This window comes from Photinus pyralis, unplaced genomic scaffold (genome assembly GCF_008802855.1).
Source record: "Photinus pyralis isolate 1611_PpyrPB1 unplaced genomic scaffold, Ppyr1.3 Ppyr1.4_LG7, whole genome shotgun sequence".
NCBI lineage: Eukaryota > Metazoa > Arthropoda > Insecta > Coleoptera > Lampyridae > Photinus > Photinus pyralis.
The window spans coordinates 38141232-38157964 of record NW_022170738.1 but is presented as its reverse complement, the minus strand read 5'-3'; the positions used below and the strand labels follow the sequence as shown (position 1 = coordinate 38157964).

At 35.7% G+C, this 16733-nt stretch overlaps 1 protein-coding gene and 1 long non-coding RNA gene across 2 annotated transcripts in view; one reads left to right on the top strand and one right to left on the bottom strand.

Moving 5' to 3' along the window:
* Positions 1-7406: 7406 nt before the first annotated feature.
* LOC116175819 (sex peptide receptor-like) overlaps positions 7407-16733 on the bottom strand; it is an 89791-nt gene continuing 80464 nt past the window's right edge. The window contains exon 2 of the mRNA XM_031494128.1: positions 7407-7968. Coding sequence (XP_031349988.1) covers positions 7781-7968 — 188 coding nt within the window. The 3' untranslated portion in view covers positions 7407-7780. The remainder of the gene's footprint in view (positions 7969-16733) is intronic.
* Positions 13697-15163, top strand: LOC116175820. The gene is made up of 3 exons (XR_004146359.1): positions 13697-14759; positions 14819-14917; positions 15066-15163. It is a non-coding gene; the product is annotated as an uncharacterized LOC116175820 (long non-coding RNA).

The following is a 16733-nucleotide window of genomic DNA, read 5'->3' as shown; positions in this document are numbered from 1 at the left end:
ACAAATAGTGTATTTTGCAATACCATACCATTTGTGCCTAATTTAATGGTACCCGCGGGCAAAATTTGGAAAAACACGCTACCATTTAGTAAAAATTCAATTTTATTAGGCATACCAAAATTATTGTCAGGCCAATTTAATATTATGAGGTATAATATTCACTCTGTCTGCGGCAAGTCACAAGTTATTTTGTCAAGTATTGAAAAATAAACAATCATATTGTAGTCACAGCTACAGGAATATATATCTGATGCGAATTTTCTGACACACCTACAATAGCTAAGTTTTCATTATAAATTTCATCTATTCTTTTAGCCATTTGAACTGTGATAAAGAACTCTCGGAACATGAGTCTACCAAACCTCTAGCCAACAAAAATTCCCCATTTTTATCTATAATTGTAAGTACAATAACGATTGTTTAATTTTTTGTTAATTGCAATACGTTAAATATTTCAAGGGGACCGACTATGTATAAAACTCATAATTTTATTTGGTTTTCTCTTGCCTTCCACAGATTAATTTTGTTTTATATTTGTAGGAAAGATATTGTAAATTGTATTTAATTGTAATCGTCGAATAATAAACACCTATTTTGAACCAGCAAAACAGTTCGTTCAACAAATTTTCGATATCAGAAAATGGGAGAATTTTCCTTTTATCGAGACCAACTAAAAAGTGATGTTTCTCAGTATCTCCTTAAAGTTTTTTATCGACTAACTTGACAAAAAGGTCCCTAAAGTGGGGCCAATTTCGAATATCACCATCAAATTTCGGAAGCGATATTCTTTGCAAGTGATCTATAAAGGGTTTTGTTTCAGCGATTTGAATCGATTTGCAGCGATCATGCGAATTTGATGGCACACGAAACAATTCCGCAAACACAATCCTAATTTTGACAAGCTTGTTCAAAAAGACGTTACCAATTTCATTTTTGACAACTAATTATTGTTCCGTACGATCAACGAGAATTCCAATAATAAAGGCTATATTGAACACGAATACGCAATAAAACGAATCGGTCAAAGCAGTTTCAATATCAACGATCGCAAATTTTTAAAATTCCTCTTCAAAATCCTCGCAAAGCACAGGAAGATTTCGTCTAAAACAAATCCGATGAAGGAGTGATCAAAAATTCGTCAAGGGGACGCAACACAACAATTATAAGACATTTGTAGGGGCTAGTTTCCTACTTCATAGAACTTCTCGAACAAAATTCCAATTTGACATCAGCACGGTATGTAATTAGGTCCGCAATTGTCCTACTCATTTATTATTGTCAATTGAATAATTATACATGAAGTGTTAAGGTTTGAAAGACCACTTTCGCTGTCCCTTGCTGCCATATGTGGCCCTCGTTATTTTAATCCAGGAAGAATTGCCGACAATTACATGATAACATGACCATTTGTGCGTTTATTTCTATGCTCCGGATTTGCTCAAGGGAAATTAGGAATAGTAGGTACAATGCCTTGGTTGTTAGTTAGAAACTTTAGGATGTCAATGCTGTTTAGTGGAGAAACTCATATTCACGCAGAAGGAAATAAGGCAGTTTAGCAAATTTGAAGTTAAATAGTAGAGCGGTTGGACCGCTGTAGTAAAGGAAATGAAACCCTTAATGAGAATTGTTGTCCATTTCAATCTCAATTAATACCTAATTGATATGGGTTAAATTTAGGAAATAAATTAAATTTTGGCACGCTAATCAGAATGAGATAAATGTTAATATTCACCTTTATTATTACAAAAAAAGGGACGCCACCTCTTATCGCCACAAAGTAAAGAAGTGCTGGCCTTGACACGTTGGTACAAGCCGCCCTAGCGTTATACTGATTTTCGAGAGTGCTGCATTTGGATTTTGCAGGTATGAACTTTTTATGCTTCTGCAACAAGTCACTAAATGGACGGTGTATTACCCAACCGAAATAATGTAAGTATTCGAATATAACGTCAATATTATTTGATTTGGTGAATTTATCATTTTGCAGTTATAATAAAAAATACTTTAAACACGTTGCGCGTGCTTTAAAGACTTGATTATACACTGTCTTGTTTTTTTTAATATACTATTAAAAGCCCTTAGCTGTTCCACAAATACTTCTCTGTGGGCGGGAGAGGGATCGATCCTTGTACCTAGATCGAGTTAATTCTGTATAGATATCGTGTTTGTTTAGTCTACCGTTATGATTTTGTCAACAATATCATCTCCATTAACCTGGTTCACCTGGTCGCCTTAAGAGCCTGTGTTTTTCTCATCTACCCTCTGGGTAATATTTGAATAGACTCCGAAAATCACTGAATCTCTCTGAAACTACCGTGCAATAGCACTCTCCTTTTTAATGACCCGTCTCTGTTTCTACGTACAAATGTTAATGAAAAGGAAAAAAATTGTTTTTCGTCACACGACGTACTTGGTTGTAGTATAAGAAAAATACATTTAAAAAAACTGATCGATAACTAACTGAGTGCAATAAACCATTCCAAAAAGTGAATTAATTGAAGTACACAAAAACAAGTCCCGGCGATTCATCGCCAGAATGAATTTGTGTACGTCTACTATAGCAAAGTAAGGTTTCGCTGCACAACAAGCAAATAACCATTCTCTTCCACAAATTTATAAACTTATAAAGCGGTCGCCGCTCTTAGTTTTTGTCAATAAACAAACGACGGGGCAGATTAAAATTGGTTTCTCCTTTTTTTGTCGACTTTTTAAATTAAAAATGTTTACGTCTAAATAATCCGGTAGTATAAGTGGAAAGCAGCAGCTTAAATCGGCTCATAATTTCCAATTTTACTTCCGGTAGCGTAACTATACTTTAATTAAGAAATGCTTCACATGTTTTCGGTTGGAAAATTTCGACAAGGAATTTCTAACTTCTAACATCACTTGCCCACATTCACATGTATTTTTTAACTACGTACATTAGTACATGTAGATATTTGTGCTTTTTAAATTCGAACGCACCGAGCTATCTAAAAGCACTTGCTACGAAATTCTGCATATTCAATATTTATATATATTTATGAAGCAATTTTATTGAAGCTTCCAGGGGAAATGAGACTCACATATGCAAAAAAAAACGGTTAAAGCTCTCTCCGAGTAATAAAAAAAGATTGAAAGGTGGGATACAAACCGCCATTTTACGTTTGAGTTTCTCTCACAAAGCAGCGTAGGTACATGAACGGAATAAATTCATTTTAGTGGAAAATTTTGTACTAGTCAGAAAAACCTAATACGGGTAGATTTTTGCTCTTAATTTCGCAAATATTGCGCCACCTGTGATTTATATGTACGCCATTGAAAATTTTAATTCAAACAAGGGTCGTGTGTCACTATGCTTCAAAAACGGGGATTAAGTTTCCGTTTTTTTTTAAATTTAATGCAATCATAACAGAGAAAATTAATTTTGTCCAATGGTAACTCGTCCATTTATAATATTAGCTTCTCACGACACAAATTACCTACACGAATCTAGTGTGCATTTACGCACGAGGGTTGAAGTCGTAATCTTCTGATAACTTTCGTTTCAAAGGTCATATTGAAAACTAGAGAAGTTTCATGAGCATTGTGCATCAGCTGCAACGAAGTTCAAGTCAGGAGGAATTCTTTCTAACACGTTCAGCCTCCACGTTTCTGGGCAACATTAAAAAACTTATACCTTACTGAGTGCACAATATAGACAATGTTTCGTTTTCCAAAACTCCTTATTTCATTTCATTCATCAGGAGTTATTTGTGCTGTGCATATACTATGAACTATGATTTCTTCTCTCCCCTCTGAGATCTGTTTGCCCTTCTTTTAGGTGATTTACGTAAATTCTCAGTTATTCACGTGTCACTGTTGTGTCTGGGCTCCTTCCAGATCCTTATTGCAGATAAAGCATATACTATAATCTGACTTCTTTCGTTCTGATACCATTATTAATGTCATTCATGATACTTCTACGATTCATCACATTAAATAAAGCTTAATTAAAAAATATGCTGTCATCGCAGAATTCGAAAGCCAGAGATTCGCGTCAATGCGAAGACTTTCGAAGGTTACCTGTTAGCTGATAAAGAGTACGAGCCATATTTGGCGTTTGGGTAACCGAGCTCAGAAGACGGTCCAAATAAATTCATATCGACCTATTGGTCCATTTAGACAGTTGTGAAAAATGTGCTCTTGTGGTAGTGTGAAAGGTACGATACATAGGAGTTTGTTTCAGTCAGTTCAAAAATTATAGGGTTACAGTTAAGAAATTACGCAAGGAAAAATTTGTGTACTTAAATAAATGGGTTCGTTAAACCGTGAACAACAGGGCGAATACTTGGAGGTAAAATGTTGGTATTTATTACTTAGCCTAGACTAAATTTTTATAATTGAACGTACTATGTGTACATACATAAGGGAAATTGTGAGCTAGAACGTTCTAAGTCTAGCACCACATTCTTGAGACGCTTCAAACTCTAGATGTTGGCGTCACTTACATCTCCTCAAAAAATTAAGGAAAGAAAGAGTAAGTAAAACTAAGTAAAAAATGGAAGAAAGCAGTAAATACATGCACACAAATAAGAGGAATTTCTGAAAAAGCTGAGAACTGGTTTTCTGAACTAGTTTTCTTTCAGTTTTAAATTGTGGGCGTGTTAATTGAAAAGTAGTACTATAAATTATAGGTAGAATATCTATATTGGATTTTAAAACTGAGGGAAACTAGGTAAAAAAGTGAGAAATGCAGGAAATAAACAAATATTAGGATTACTTCCCGAGAGGTGCTTAGGAATATACAGTGTGTCCCAGGTCGGATGGGATTACATGGGTAACTTTCTTATTATTAAAGATAGAGAATTGGATAATGGACAATGTTTTGCAGTTTTAAATGCTTATTTAAAATTTCCTTGTGGAAATTCAAAATGTCGAATAGGTTCGACGTAAATTCAAAAAAAACTAAAATTGGTCATTTCTTTGAATGTCTTATATCATCGAAAGAATAAGAGATATAAAAAAAAGTTTTATATAAAAGTTACTGTCTTTGATACGCCTAATTTAGAATTGATGTCAAACAAAAATTCAAGATGGCTAGCTTTGAGTTGAGCTAAAGTTAAATAGGCGCAATATTGAGTGGTTAGATTACTTGACAGATTTTTTAATTCTCTTTTCAATGTGCTATAGTATAAGATTGAAAATAAGATATCAGTTGTATAAACGGTTTTTACATTTTAATTAAGTAGTCTGCGATGAATTAAAAAACAAAACAAAATCTATTCGAGGCAACAAAACAATGAAAATAATTACATCAGATGTTTAAAATATCAGGGGCGCACTCATGGGAGGGGGGTTTGGGCGTTACATCTCCCTCCAAAATTTTATATAAGTAGGCCTAGAAAAATTTTGACTTTTATGACGTCACTTATTGACTATCCTATTATCCATAGTTACAGACCTATAAAATGGTGGTATAACTACAAACTATCCTCTCGAAAATATGTCATGCCATTATCCAGTTTCAAGACACTTCGCTTTACTTTACACAATGTATTACCATTGATGGTAATCCCAGGTCACATTTTGTAGGTGGTTTATCCGTAAGAATATCGAAACTAACTCCAGTTTTACCAGTCCGAGTATATGGACAGATGAGTCTTATTTTTCCAAGTGCGGAATGTTCAAATCGACATAATGAACATTATTCGTCACATGAAAACATACATGTTGTAGTTTCACGACGAAATCAAGTAAGGTTTTGAATTAATGTATTTTAAGACATAATGGGAAGTCATGTAATTGGACCGGTAATCTTCGATGGAACTTTAACTGCTCACCATTATTTACAAATTCTCCAATAAACTTCCTTAAAGAATTTTCTAGACAACGTATGTTTCGCAGAAAGGGCTGGTTTATGGTACCTACCAACAATCTGGCTGCCCAGGTCACAATTCACGAAGTACGAGTATATGGAGGTAGCTACAACTATAATAATAATAATAACGTACACAAATGCGCGAAGCCGTTCTAAAGGCGTGTATAGCATCAATGGCAACACGTTGCCTAAATAAACTGTCTTGAAGTGTGTTTCACTAATAATGGCCAGTATTTTAAACATCTGATGATGTATTTATTTTCAATGTTTTGTTGCCTCGAATTGATGTAGTTTTGTTTTTTTTTTAAATTCATTACTTACAGCCTACTTGATTAAAATATAAAACCGTTGATATAACGGATATCTTATTTTCAATCTTATGCTATGATAGCTCGTTGAAAAGAGAATTAAAAAATCTATCAAATAATCTAAAAATCCAATATGGCGCCTATTTAACTTTAGGAAGTTGATAAATGTTCCTCAAAAGTAGCCATCTTGAATTTTTTCTAAATGAAGCGTATCAAAAACAGTAACTTTTATGTAAAACTTTTTTTTATATCTCTTATACTTTCGATGCTATAAAGCATTAAAAGAAATGACCAATTTAAAACTGCAAAACATTGCCCATTTAACCAATTCTCTATCTTTAATAATAAGAAAGATATACCCATGCAATCCCACGCGACCTGGGACACACTGTATATCTAGGGATTTATTAGAATAGGACCTTTCGAATGTTCTGCAAAAAAAAAAGAGAAACTGCATTTACGTGTGACGGGATATCCATTGAGAACTGGGGAACTTTTGAATTTCGTCCTTAAAATCCTATTTTTTACATTTCTAAATTGAGGACACCAGTATACGGAATCTAGAAGTATAATTATTGATATAAATGAGGGAAAGAAAGGGAAACTATAACTATGTATGTAAAACAAGGAAAAATGCCGAAAGGAAATAGACACGAATATTAGGATTTCTTTGCAGAAAGCAAAAAGTGGTGCTTCCATATGTGACGAGTGGTCAATCAGAACTGAGGATCGTTTCAATTTTTCTGGTAAAATTCTGGTTGGCTTGCAGTATTTAAATGGAGGTAAAAAATTGAGTAGCAGTCAAATACGGCCGCAAATGAGAAAAATAAAGGGTGGTTATAATTAAGTAAAAAACAAGTATTACATATTTCAGTGTGTCTTATTATGAACAATTCAATGATGGTAGTGAATGACAACTCTGGAATTAAAATAATCCATCCTCATATTTGTAAATTCTCTTCGTTACTGGAAGGACCTCAGTTCCAAAGGATCGCCCGGTATTAATTCAATGAAATAAGGAAGATCGGGAAATGTGAGATACTACTTAAGATAAATTAAATGCCATGTCAAAAAAAGTGGAAGAAAAACCAGTTAGGAAATGGACTTAGAACAAACCGACAAAGAGCAACTACTTAATGCAACAATCCAAGCGATTTTTTGTCGCTCAACCGTAATACTATATAAAGACAAACATACTAGACGAAAAAGTCTAAGCTAACCAAACCATACAAAGCATGAATAGAGTAGGTAACATTTATCTTTAATTATAATAACAATAATTTTTAACAGCAATAAACACTTACTTAATTATGTACAAATAACACCTATGTGGGCTCTAACATAGGGGTTTCAAAATTACATTTACACTCAGAAACGTTCAGTAAAATTGATTATTAGGCAAGTCATTACAAATTACAAGTCGTTTTTGCAATTTACTACGAAAACGGAGACTTTCTTGTCTTATGTATCCGACCGTGAAATTCTGACTTACAGCTTAGTAATAAACTGGACGTGAAGTTAAAAAAAACAGATCGAATGATATATAAAGAAAGGTTGTGCCTTCCACGTTTTCGTAGTTTACGGAATAAGACTCAGAAGATTAAAAAAGGGCGTTCGGCCGCTGCATTTGCTGCTAGACGTGCGACACTTGCGTTTCGGTAACCACAATCTCTGGAGAAGGTTGCGCGTTGAACGTCCAGCGATTCAAAAATTTCGGCCTGAACGCTTCCTGAAAGGCGGTCCGGAATTGTCTCGACATCGCACAGTAAAGGATGAAGTTGATGGCAGAATTTGTGAGGGCTAATATGTCCATTAGGTCACCTGTAACAGAAAAAAAACAAATGTTATAGTGAAACGAGCAGAACAGCATCAAACTAATGGCTAATTTCAATAGCTCTTTTACCTTTGTGTGTAGGTATGTGGAGGTTTTATTCGATTATGCTTGTTACTAAGTTTTCCCTTAGTGCCCTTTTAGTTCCAATTGGTCAAATAACTGGTTTACGCTTTTGAAGTATTTTTTTGGAAATTGTGTCACTGCTACTGTTGCTGTACTTTAAGGTACCTACCAATAGAGGTAAAAATCAAGTAATTGTTTTTAAGAGTTACAGCAATTGTAAAAAGTTGGAATTTTTGAATATTGTCAAATATATTAATACTAAACCTATTTTGAGATTTTTCTCATTTATAATTGCACGAAAAACCTCTTCGTTTGATCCAAAAACATCTTTCAAGTTACAAAAGATCAATATTCCAACAATTCAGGGTGGGTGAATCGTTCTGATACATACGATTTGTGAACTAGGCTCCTTCTTTCTTTTAGCTACTCAAGAAATCAGTTAACAGAATCTCTTTAGCATCCCAAAAAAACTATTGAATAAGTTGTGTCATCTATCGTATTTTATGGTCATTATAAAGTTTTTTAGAATTCGTATTAGCTACTGTTCCAAACGACCACTGATATGTTTAAGCAGCAACCTCCTAAAGTTATAAATTGAATGAACCCTTACACATAAAATGTAACTTGAATATCATTTTCATGCATTTACACAAAGCGTTTGTGGGACGTATAGAAATAGTAGATTCAATTGCGAGGCAACAATAAAGTTGGATTGTTCGAAACAATCAATTATTGTATTTGTATGGTGGTTGATTTGTTGCAAATAGTACAATAAAAGTCTCACAATATTCGAAACTGATTATTATGCAGCATCACCAAACTCGATTGTATTTCTAAAATTCGTGCTTTTGTATTTGCAGTCGTGTTTTTATGGTATTTCATCATGCTATGATCGAAATTTCGCATTTAAATAAACTGCGAGTTTCAGATATTGTAAAATTAACATTGAAATTGTTCGTTTTCCTTCGAAATTCGAATATGTGTGCAAGTTTTTATGTATCTTATATTAGAAATGGGAAACTACATCTTTGACAGTAAGACCAGTTTCCTTTGAATATAAGTTTTAGTACTCTATGGAAATACATCGAGGGTTTCTGATCTTGGGGACACAAAAGGAACCGTTTCCTTTTATACACGGCAAGAACAACCTAGAACATGTATTTATGTTCCTAGCCACATCTGTGTGGCCGTGATTTCACGACTACATTTAATCTGTGAAATACAGGGTAAAGCTCAAGTAGTAATAGCCTCAGTATATCTCCCGGGAGATTTTGTCAACCTACCGCTCAGTAATTAGATGGCAGAACTGATAGAACACTTGAGAAAAACAATAAACACCTCATTATCTCACTCACCTACATGGGTGAGCACTAATGTCAACCCTAGAGGTAAATCATTAACTTGAATATCTGCCAAGCACTAATCCGGAGATTAGCGAACCCACGTTCGTAACTACCCGATGCCAGCCTGTGATTGATCTCAGTCTGGCATCATCGATTACCTCTGACCACATAACGAACTGGCAAATCACTCCACAAGCGACTACGTCAGATCATAGAATAATTTTATTTGAAGTTAACTGCACTGCAGGGATATTCCCTTTACAAACATCTCAGTGGAGCAAAACTTACAACACCCTTTCGGGAAGCCGCCTCTTGGGTCCTGCCAACTTACAGGACAAAGTAGATCTTCTTAGCAACTCCATTGTGAAGTCATTTCAACAGGCATGTCCTCTGACGACTGCCAAGGCGCCCGGTAACCATCCCTGGGGGTACAGGGCGCTAGAAAAGCAGAAAACTCAATCGGGTAAACTGTTCAACAAGGCAAAGAAGAGTACTTACAGATCTATAGAATCCACCTCCTCTGGATCCCGCCTAAATAAAATTAAAACAAAAGGTTCATATTATAACCCAGCTAGCATCGGACGAGAGAATTGTTCCTACACGGATAACCTTTCAGACGCAGCCTTCCTGGAGCCACCACAGCGCCATATCCCAAATCGACAGAGGTAATACCCTTCATTTAGATAAATAAGAGATAAAAAGATTGTTAATAATTGGGACAGTTCGAGGGTTTGTTCCGAAAATCCTGAGACCCTCGGCATCTTTAAAACTGAAAAAATCCTGAAAACTGAATCATTTTGAATGTTTCGAAGAAGCAGGTTCCACTGAAAGTTCTTAAATCTATGCACACTTTGAAGACACGGAAGACACCGAAAACATTATTATTTCCATAATACAAAATTCTACGTATGAAAAGTGGCATATTTTTGCCATATTTAACACCATATTTCATTTGATATTGCAATAAATTTAAAAAATGTGTTACTATAAAAACATTTCAAATTTCCTTGCGAAGAGATCGATGTATCATTTCCCACTAAATAATTGAAACTAAAGTCTGGGGAACTTCTCTATCAAACCACTGCAAACGCTCATAAAGGAACTGTGAGATCCCCCATCGCCCAAAGCTTACCACTCACACACGAAACGATTAGTCGTTACGATCGATCGCTTACAACCGAACCATCGTGATTAAATAATTTAAGAAGTCATACGTGCCCTCTCGAATCGTTGATCGCAATGAGCCATACACTGTCGATTCATCGTTACGATATTCACGATTGCATGCGTTTTTGTTGCGATGTCCGATATCCAATTCGATGAAGTAAATCGTTAACAATCTTGACATACACTATCGATTCGTCGTTTCGATCGGTCTGAAACGACGGATCGGACAGATCGATCGTACCGTGTATGGGGCCTTTTACCTATACGGTTGTGATCTCATGCAACCTTTAAAACGTCTAGTTTGTTGTTAAATAATAGCAGAGCTGGGCAGAATACTTTCAAAAAGTATTTGAATACTAAAAAGTAAATACTTTACACAAATCAAAGGTATTTGAATACTAAATACTTTTACGTCCAGCACAAGCGAATACTAGATACAGATACATTGAAAAGTATTCAAATACTTAAAAAAATAAGTATTCAAATACTTTAGAATGTATTCGAATACTTTCAAAAGTATTCTAATATAATCAAAGGTATTCGAATACTATAAAAAGTATTCAAATACTTGTCACTCAAATACATTAAAAATTTAAAATAGTATACTAGATAAAAGTACTACTTAAAAAATCAAGTTATACTTTGCATGGAGTTAGCATTTTTTATATTTCTATTGTTATATACAAATTTAAGGGGAGTAAAAGCGTATTATTATTATTATATTATTATATAGGAGGTACCTACCAGGACCTTTCTTTAACCAGTTATGTCCTTAAGAATACGTGATTGGGCTACTATATAGATCAAAAGTTACAGCCCTTTGAATTTTCTTTCGAAATTGGTTTCTAGTCTATAACTTTTGATTGAGAAGTCTAATCGAAAACAGAAGGCTCTATGGGACCTCGTAAAGACCAAGCCTACACCATCAAGTTCGGTAAACTCTAGCACCTTGAAGGCAAACGACTTTGCTGCTCACTTTCAATCAATAGTAAAGCACCCTCAGTCTACGTTCTCCGCCAATGCCCATCATACACCACTTGTTACCAAAAAACATTCCTTCTACTTCAGTCCATGCTCCCCCACTGAAGGTATATAACATCATAGATACGCTAAAATCCAACTGCTCTCCGGGTTTGGATGAGATCCCCAACAACTTATTAAAAGTATGCGCCATGTTTATTGCGCCGTATTTATCAAGCATTGTTAATGCCTGTATTACAAAAGGTGTCTTCCCCAGTGCATTGAAAGCTGCATGTGTCATACCGATTAAAAAAAAGGGTAATTCATCAGATGTCTCGAACTACAGGGGTATATCACTACTGAGTACTTTGTCAAAAATTTTCGAAAAATGTATTTACAACAGACTGATACACTTTTTTGATAAATTTAACGTCCTCTCCGACAGACAATTTGACTTTTATTTACGCAGACGACACTGCAGTAATAGTAAGTGCTAACGATGATGATGCTGCCACTGCCACACACAAACTAAAATGTGTCATAAACGAATTTGTTTCTTGGTGCCAGGAAAATAAACTGTCCATTAACTCTCGGAAAACCGTGATTATGAAAATGACCAAAAATAAAACACACGAAAATGCTGCTGTCGCATTTGACGTAGAGAACTCTGTGATCTCCTGTAGCACGTCCACCATGTATCTAGGCATCAAAATTGATAATTGTTTGTCGTGGTCAAATCATATAGAATATCATTGCTAAAATCAACAAATCATTGTTATCACGTTTGAAACAACAGTTTCACCAAGATTTTTAATAAAGATTTATTATGCCACAGTTTACTCGCATATAAATTATAACATTGTCTGCTGGGGGAGCAGTACGCACTTGCACAGACTATTTGTTGCGCAGAAACGAATAATTCGCTTAATATTTAATCTAAGTTCTCTCCAATCATGCAGAGGGTCTTTTAAAACTTTTAAAATCTTACCCCTCCCCAGTATTTACATATTCAAATTGCTCTGTTACATACACAAAAATATAAACAGTTTTGGGAAAGTGGGAGATACCCATACCTACAATACGAGGGGTAAGGACAAAATTTCCACAAGGAAGCACCACCACTCTTTCTATAATAAATCCCCCTATATGATGGGTTCACAATTGTTTAACTTGTTGCCGTTAGAGTTCACCACCTGCAACCAACAATCATTTAAAAATAAAATTAAAAATTTCCTACAGGATAACACGTTTTATTCTGTCAAGGAATTCACAGAGTTCATGACGGCTAGATTCACTTAAGCAATCCACTTGCTAATTTATTTATTATGTGTTCACTCAATGTTGTTCGTACCTGCACGTAAAGTTTGTTTTTTTTTTTTTTTTTTTTTTGGTAGGTGGGGAAATGCTCCTTAAGCACACTCCGGAGGGAAAATTTCCGGAGTAGTGTGGGGCTCTCCTATCAGGTATACCCACTAAAACCCCACCTTAGGCTCGGCTTCTAAGGCCATTTGCCTTTCAATTACACACAAAACAAAAACGTCAACATAATATAAATATTACAGTTTATCATTAAAACCAATGCTACTAATAAAACGTAGAGTATTTAGGCATTTGTCATTGGTATTAAAATTTTCCGCCCAAGTGTCACTTATTTTGTTAAAATCTCGCGCATTCCTATATTCCGGGCAAACGCATAGTATGTGTTCCAAAGATAAATCCACTCCACAGTGGTCACATTGTGGCCGATCATCACCCGTCAACAGAAATCCGTGGGTCAGAGCACTGTGACCGAGTCGAAGTCTGAATAGTCTCGTTAAGGCCAGACGAGCCATGCCTAAAGGAAACAAAGGCCCTATTTCAGCTTTGACCCTTTTCAGAAAGGCATCAGACTCCGCCCACTGTCCATTCCAGCGTTCATACACACGCGCTTTCACAACCCCACGTCGTGCTGTTATAGTCATGTCTACAATGTCGGCATATTCCAGTTGTAGATATGCAAACTCCTCTCTAGCTCTTTCTCCTAAGGACCTACATCTATACAGACGGGCGCGCGTGGTTACGTTTCTTAGCAGATGGTAATTCGGATGATTACCATCCATCGACACTTTGAGGTAATAATTTACCACGATCTGCTTTCTTCGAAGAGCTAGAGGAAGAATGTTTGCCTCAACGTATAGTGACTCGACGGGACTGGTCGGAAAGGCTCCAAGGGAGTATCTTATGGCAAGATTCTGTATTCTGTCCAGCTTGCCAAGCAACGTATTACTACTACATGTAGAATACACAGAACATCCGTAGTCGATCCTTGATAGTATGAGACCTTTATATAGGTCTAGCAGCGTCTTGGGATGCGCTCCCCACTTGTGGTGAGCTAAGACTCGGATGACATTCAGGGACTTTCTACATGTAGTAGCAACGTTCTGTATATGCGCGGACCAGCGTAGCTCTCTATCGAACGTTAGACCCAGGAACTTGACCTCTTGGACCACGCTTATTATGCGGTCATTCATAAATAAAACCGGGTCATAATGGGGTTTGCGAAGTCGACAAAAATGTGCAACCTTCGTTTTCTCCTCTGATAACACAAACCCAACAACGTTGGCATTATTACATATTTGATTTATCGCCACTTGTAATTTACGTGTTATAATACCGACGGTCTTATCTGCACAAAAAATCGTCAGGTCGTCGACGTATAAACATTTTCCGATTTCGTCAGCAACACCTCGAGCTATCTCGTTGATGGCAATGCCAAACAGGGAACAGCTAAGTGTGGAGCCCTGCGGCACCCCATTCTCTAAAACGTGCTCGTTTGAATAAGCGTCGCCAACTCGTACGACAAATTTCCTATTTTCCACAAAAGATTGTATAAACTTTGGCAGATTCCCTCGTAGATTATATTTGAACATATTTTGTAGTATACCATACCTCCAAGTCATGTCGTATGCACCCTTGATGTCAAAGAAGACCCCAACCAGGTGCTCGCCACTGTCGAACGTATTCAGAATACGATCGCTCAACTTGACCAGATGGTCAATAGTTGATCGTCCCTTCCGAAAACCGGTTTGATATGGGACGTATATATTGTTACGTTCGAGGAACGTTTGCAACCTCCCGTTTACCATCTTTTCCAACAGTTTGCCTAGACAAGAGGTCAAACTTATTGGACGGTAGTGTTGTGCTAACAGCGGGTCTTTTCCCGGCTTCGGTATAGGGACTACAACTGCCTGTTTCCATTCAGAAGGGTAAGTTGATTCGATCCAGCAGGTATTAAAGAATTTTAAGATGATCTCTTTCATTTCAGCACTACAGTGACGAAGCATCTGGTTATGGATACCATCTCCTCCCGGTGAACATGACTTGGTGTTACGGATTGCTTCATCTAGTTCTTCTAGGTTAAAAGGTAAGTTATCATCTAGAGTTTCATCGGTATCAAAGTTTATAGGTGTCAATTCTTTCTCGATTTTAGCCTCTAGAAAAGTACGAGGATAATTGAGTGAACTGCTAACTTTATAAAATTGATCCGCAATAATGTTACTTATTTCCTGCAGGTTGTTGGTAACTACCCCATCGGAGTTACGCAGAAATCTGGGATAAGCGCAACCGATTTTACCGGATATTGCTCCTACCTTCTTCCAGACTTCGCCAATGGTTGTTATTTTTTCACTCTTTGTATGACGTTTCAATGGCTGTGATGCACAGTTTCAAGAATAAAGATCTTATTAATCTTATTATTATTATTATATTATTATTAAGTACGAAATGTTTTGGATTCTACGCCCCACAATTAATAAGAAAAAGTGTTTTCCCGAGAAGTTCTGGTGTAGTCGATTTTTGGTAAAAAAAAGGAAGGTTATAACCTGCCCTTTTTGGAGGCCCGAAAAAAAAATTGTCTCAGATCGACCCGGAAAAAAATTTTCTTATAGAATGCGGCCTGTAGAATCCATAACTTCAAACAGTTCCAAGATTGAGCTACTAGGTCAAAAGTTACAGCCCTTTGAATTTTCTTTCGAAATTGGTTTCTAGTCTATAACTTTTAATTGAGGAGTCTAATCGAAAAAGTACGAATTGTTTTGGATTCTACGCCTCAAAATTAATAAGAAAAAGTGTTTTCCCGAGAAATTTTGGTGTAGTCGATTTTTGTTAAAAAAGGAAGGTAATTGAGTTGCAAATACAAATACTGCTTCCATAAAAGTATTTAATTACAAAGTATTTGAATACTTTAAAGGATTTGAATACTAAAAAGTATTTACAAAATCGAATACTGCCCAGCTCTGCTTCTTATAATATTTTTATTAAACCTGCAATTTATTTTAAAAATAATAGTAGGGGAGCTAGCACGAATTCCACTGAACGAGAATGATCAAAATTTTAACCGATGGAGTTCCATTTTACCCTATCAGAGTAGAGCCGTGTGTTTTAAAGGCCTAATTTCACACTAATTTGAGTGTTTAAAACGGAGATTGTGATTCAGGTATAATAAACACTGAATTTTTACTCAATGTAAAACAACGCACTAAAAGGGGGTGAAAGTGCAAAAAGCGGATGTCAGATACATAGTATTTTTAAGACACATCTCAGGATAAGGATTGATGGAATTGATGAATTATTAATGATCTAGCTAAGAGCATGAGTATAGGAATATTATAGGTATACATAATTCATTGCTTTTTCTAAAAAAAGAAAAAAATTTAATTTCGTCTTATCATGGCAAAATTTTTTGAATAAAGTATGTATGTAGTTGACGTGATGTAAACAAAGTGGAGTGTCATGTCTAAAAATACGTCTAGAGATGGACTAAATGGAGTTTTGTCATTTCGTTATTGAATTTTTCCGTCGCAAAGTTGCTTCGGGGAAAGTGTATCTTGTAACTTTCCCAATATTTACCGGAAATATATATATATATATATTACATACCTACCTGAACGGAAATTGTAGATTGGATTAATGCATCAAATATAAAGGTTTTAGAAATGTATGTGTGGGGGTTCTTCTTATTCGATTATTGGCAAAATTTACAAGGTATACGTAAGCATTAAAAATCATCCAAAGTAATACATTTCTCTAGATTGAGTTTTGGTAGTATAATCAATACGTTTCAAAATTGTTTAACTGGAGACTCTAGACAACGGCGTTATTAGAGCGTTGTTGAGTCAGAAGTTGAGTTGGAAAATGAAAATGAGATTGAACTCTCGCGTAAATCAGGCTCTTATAAAGAG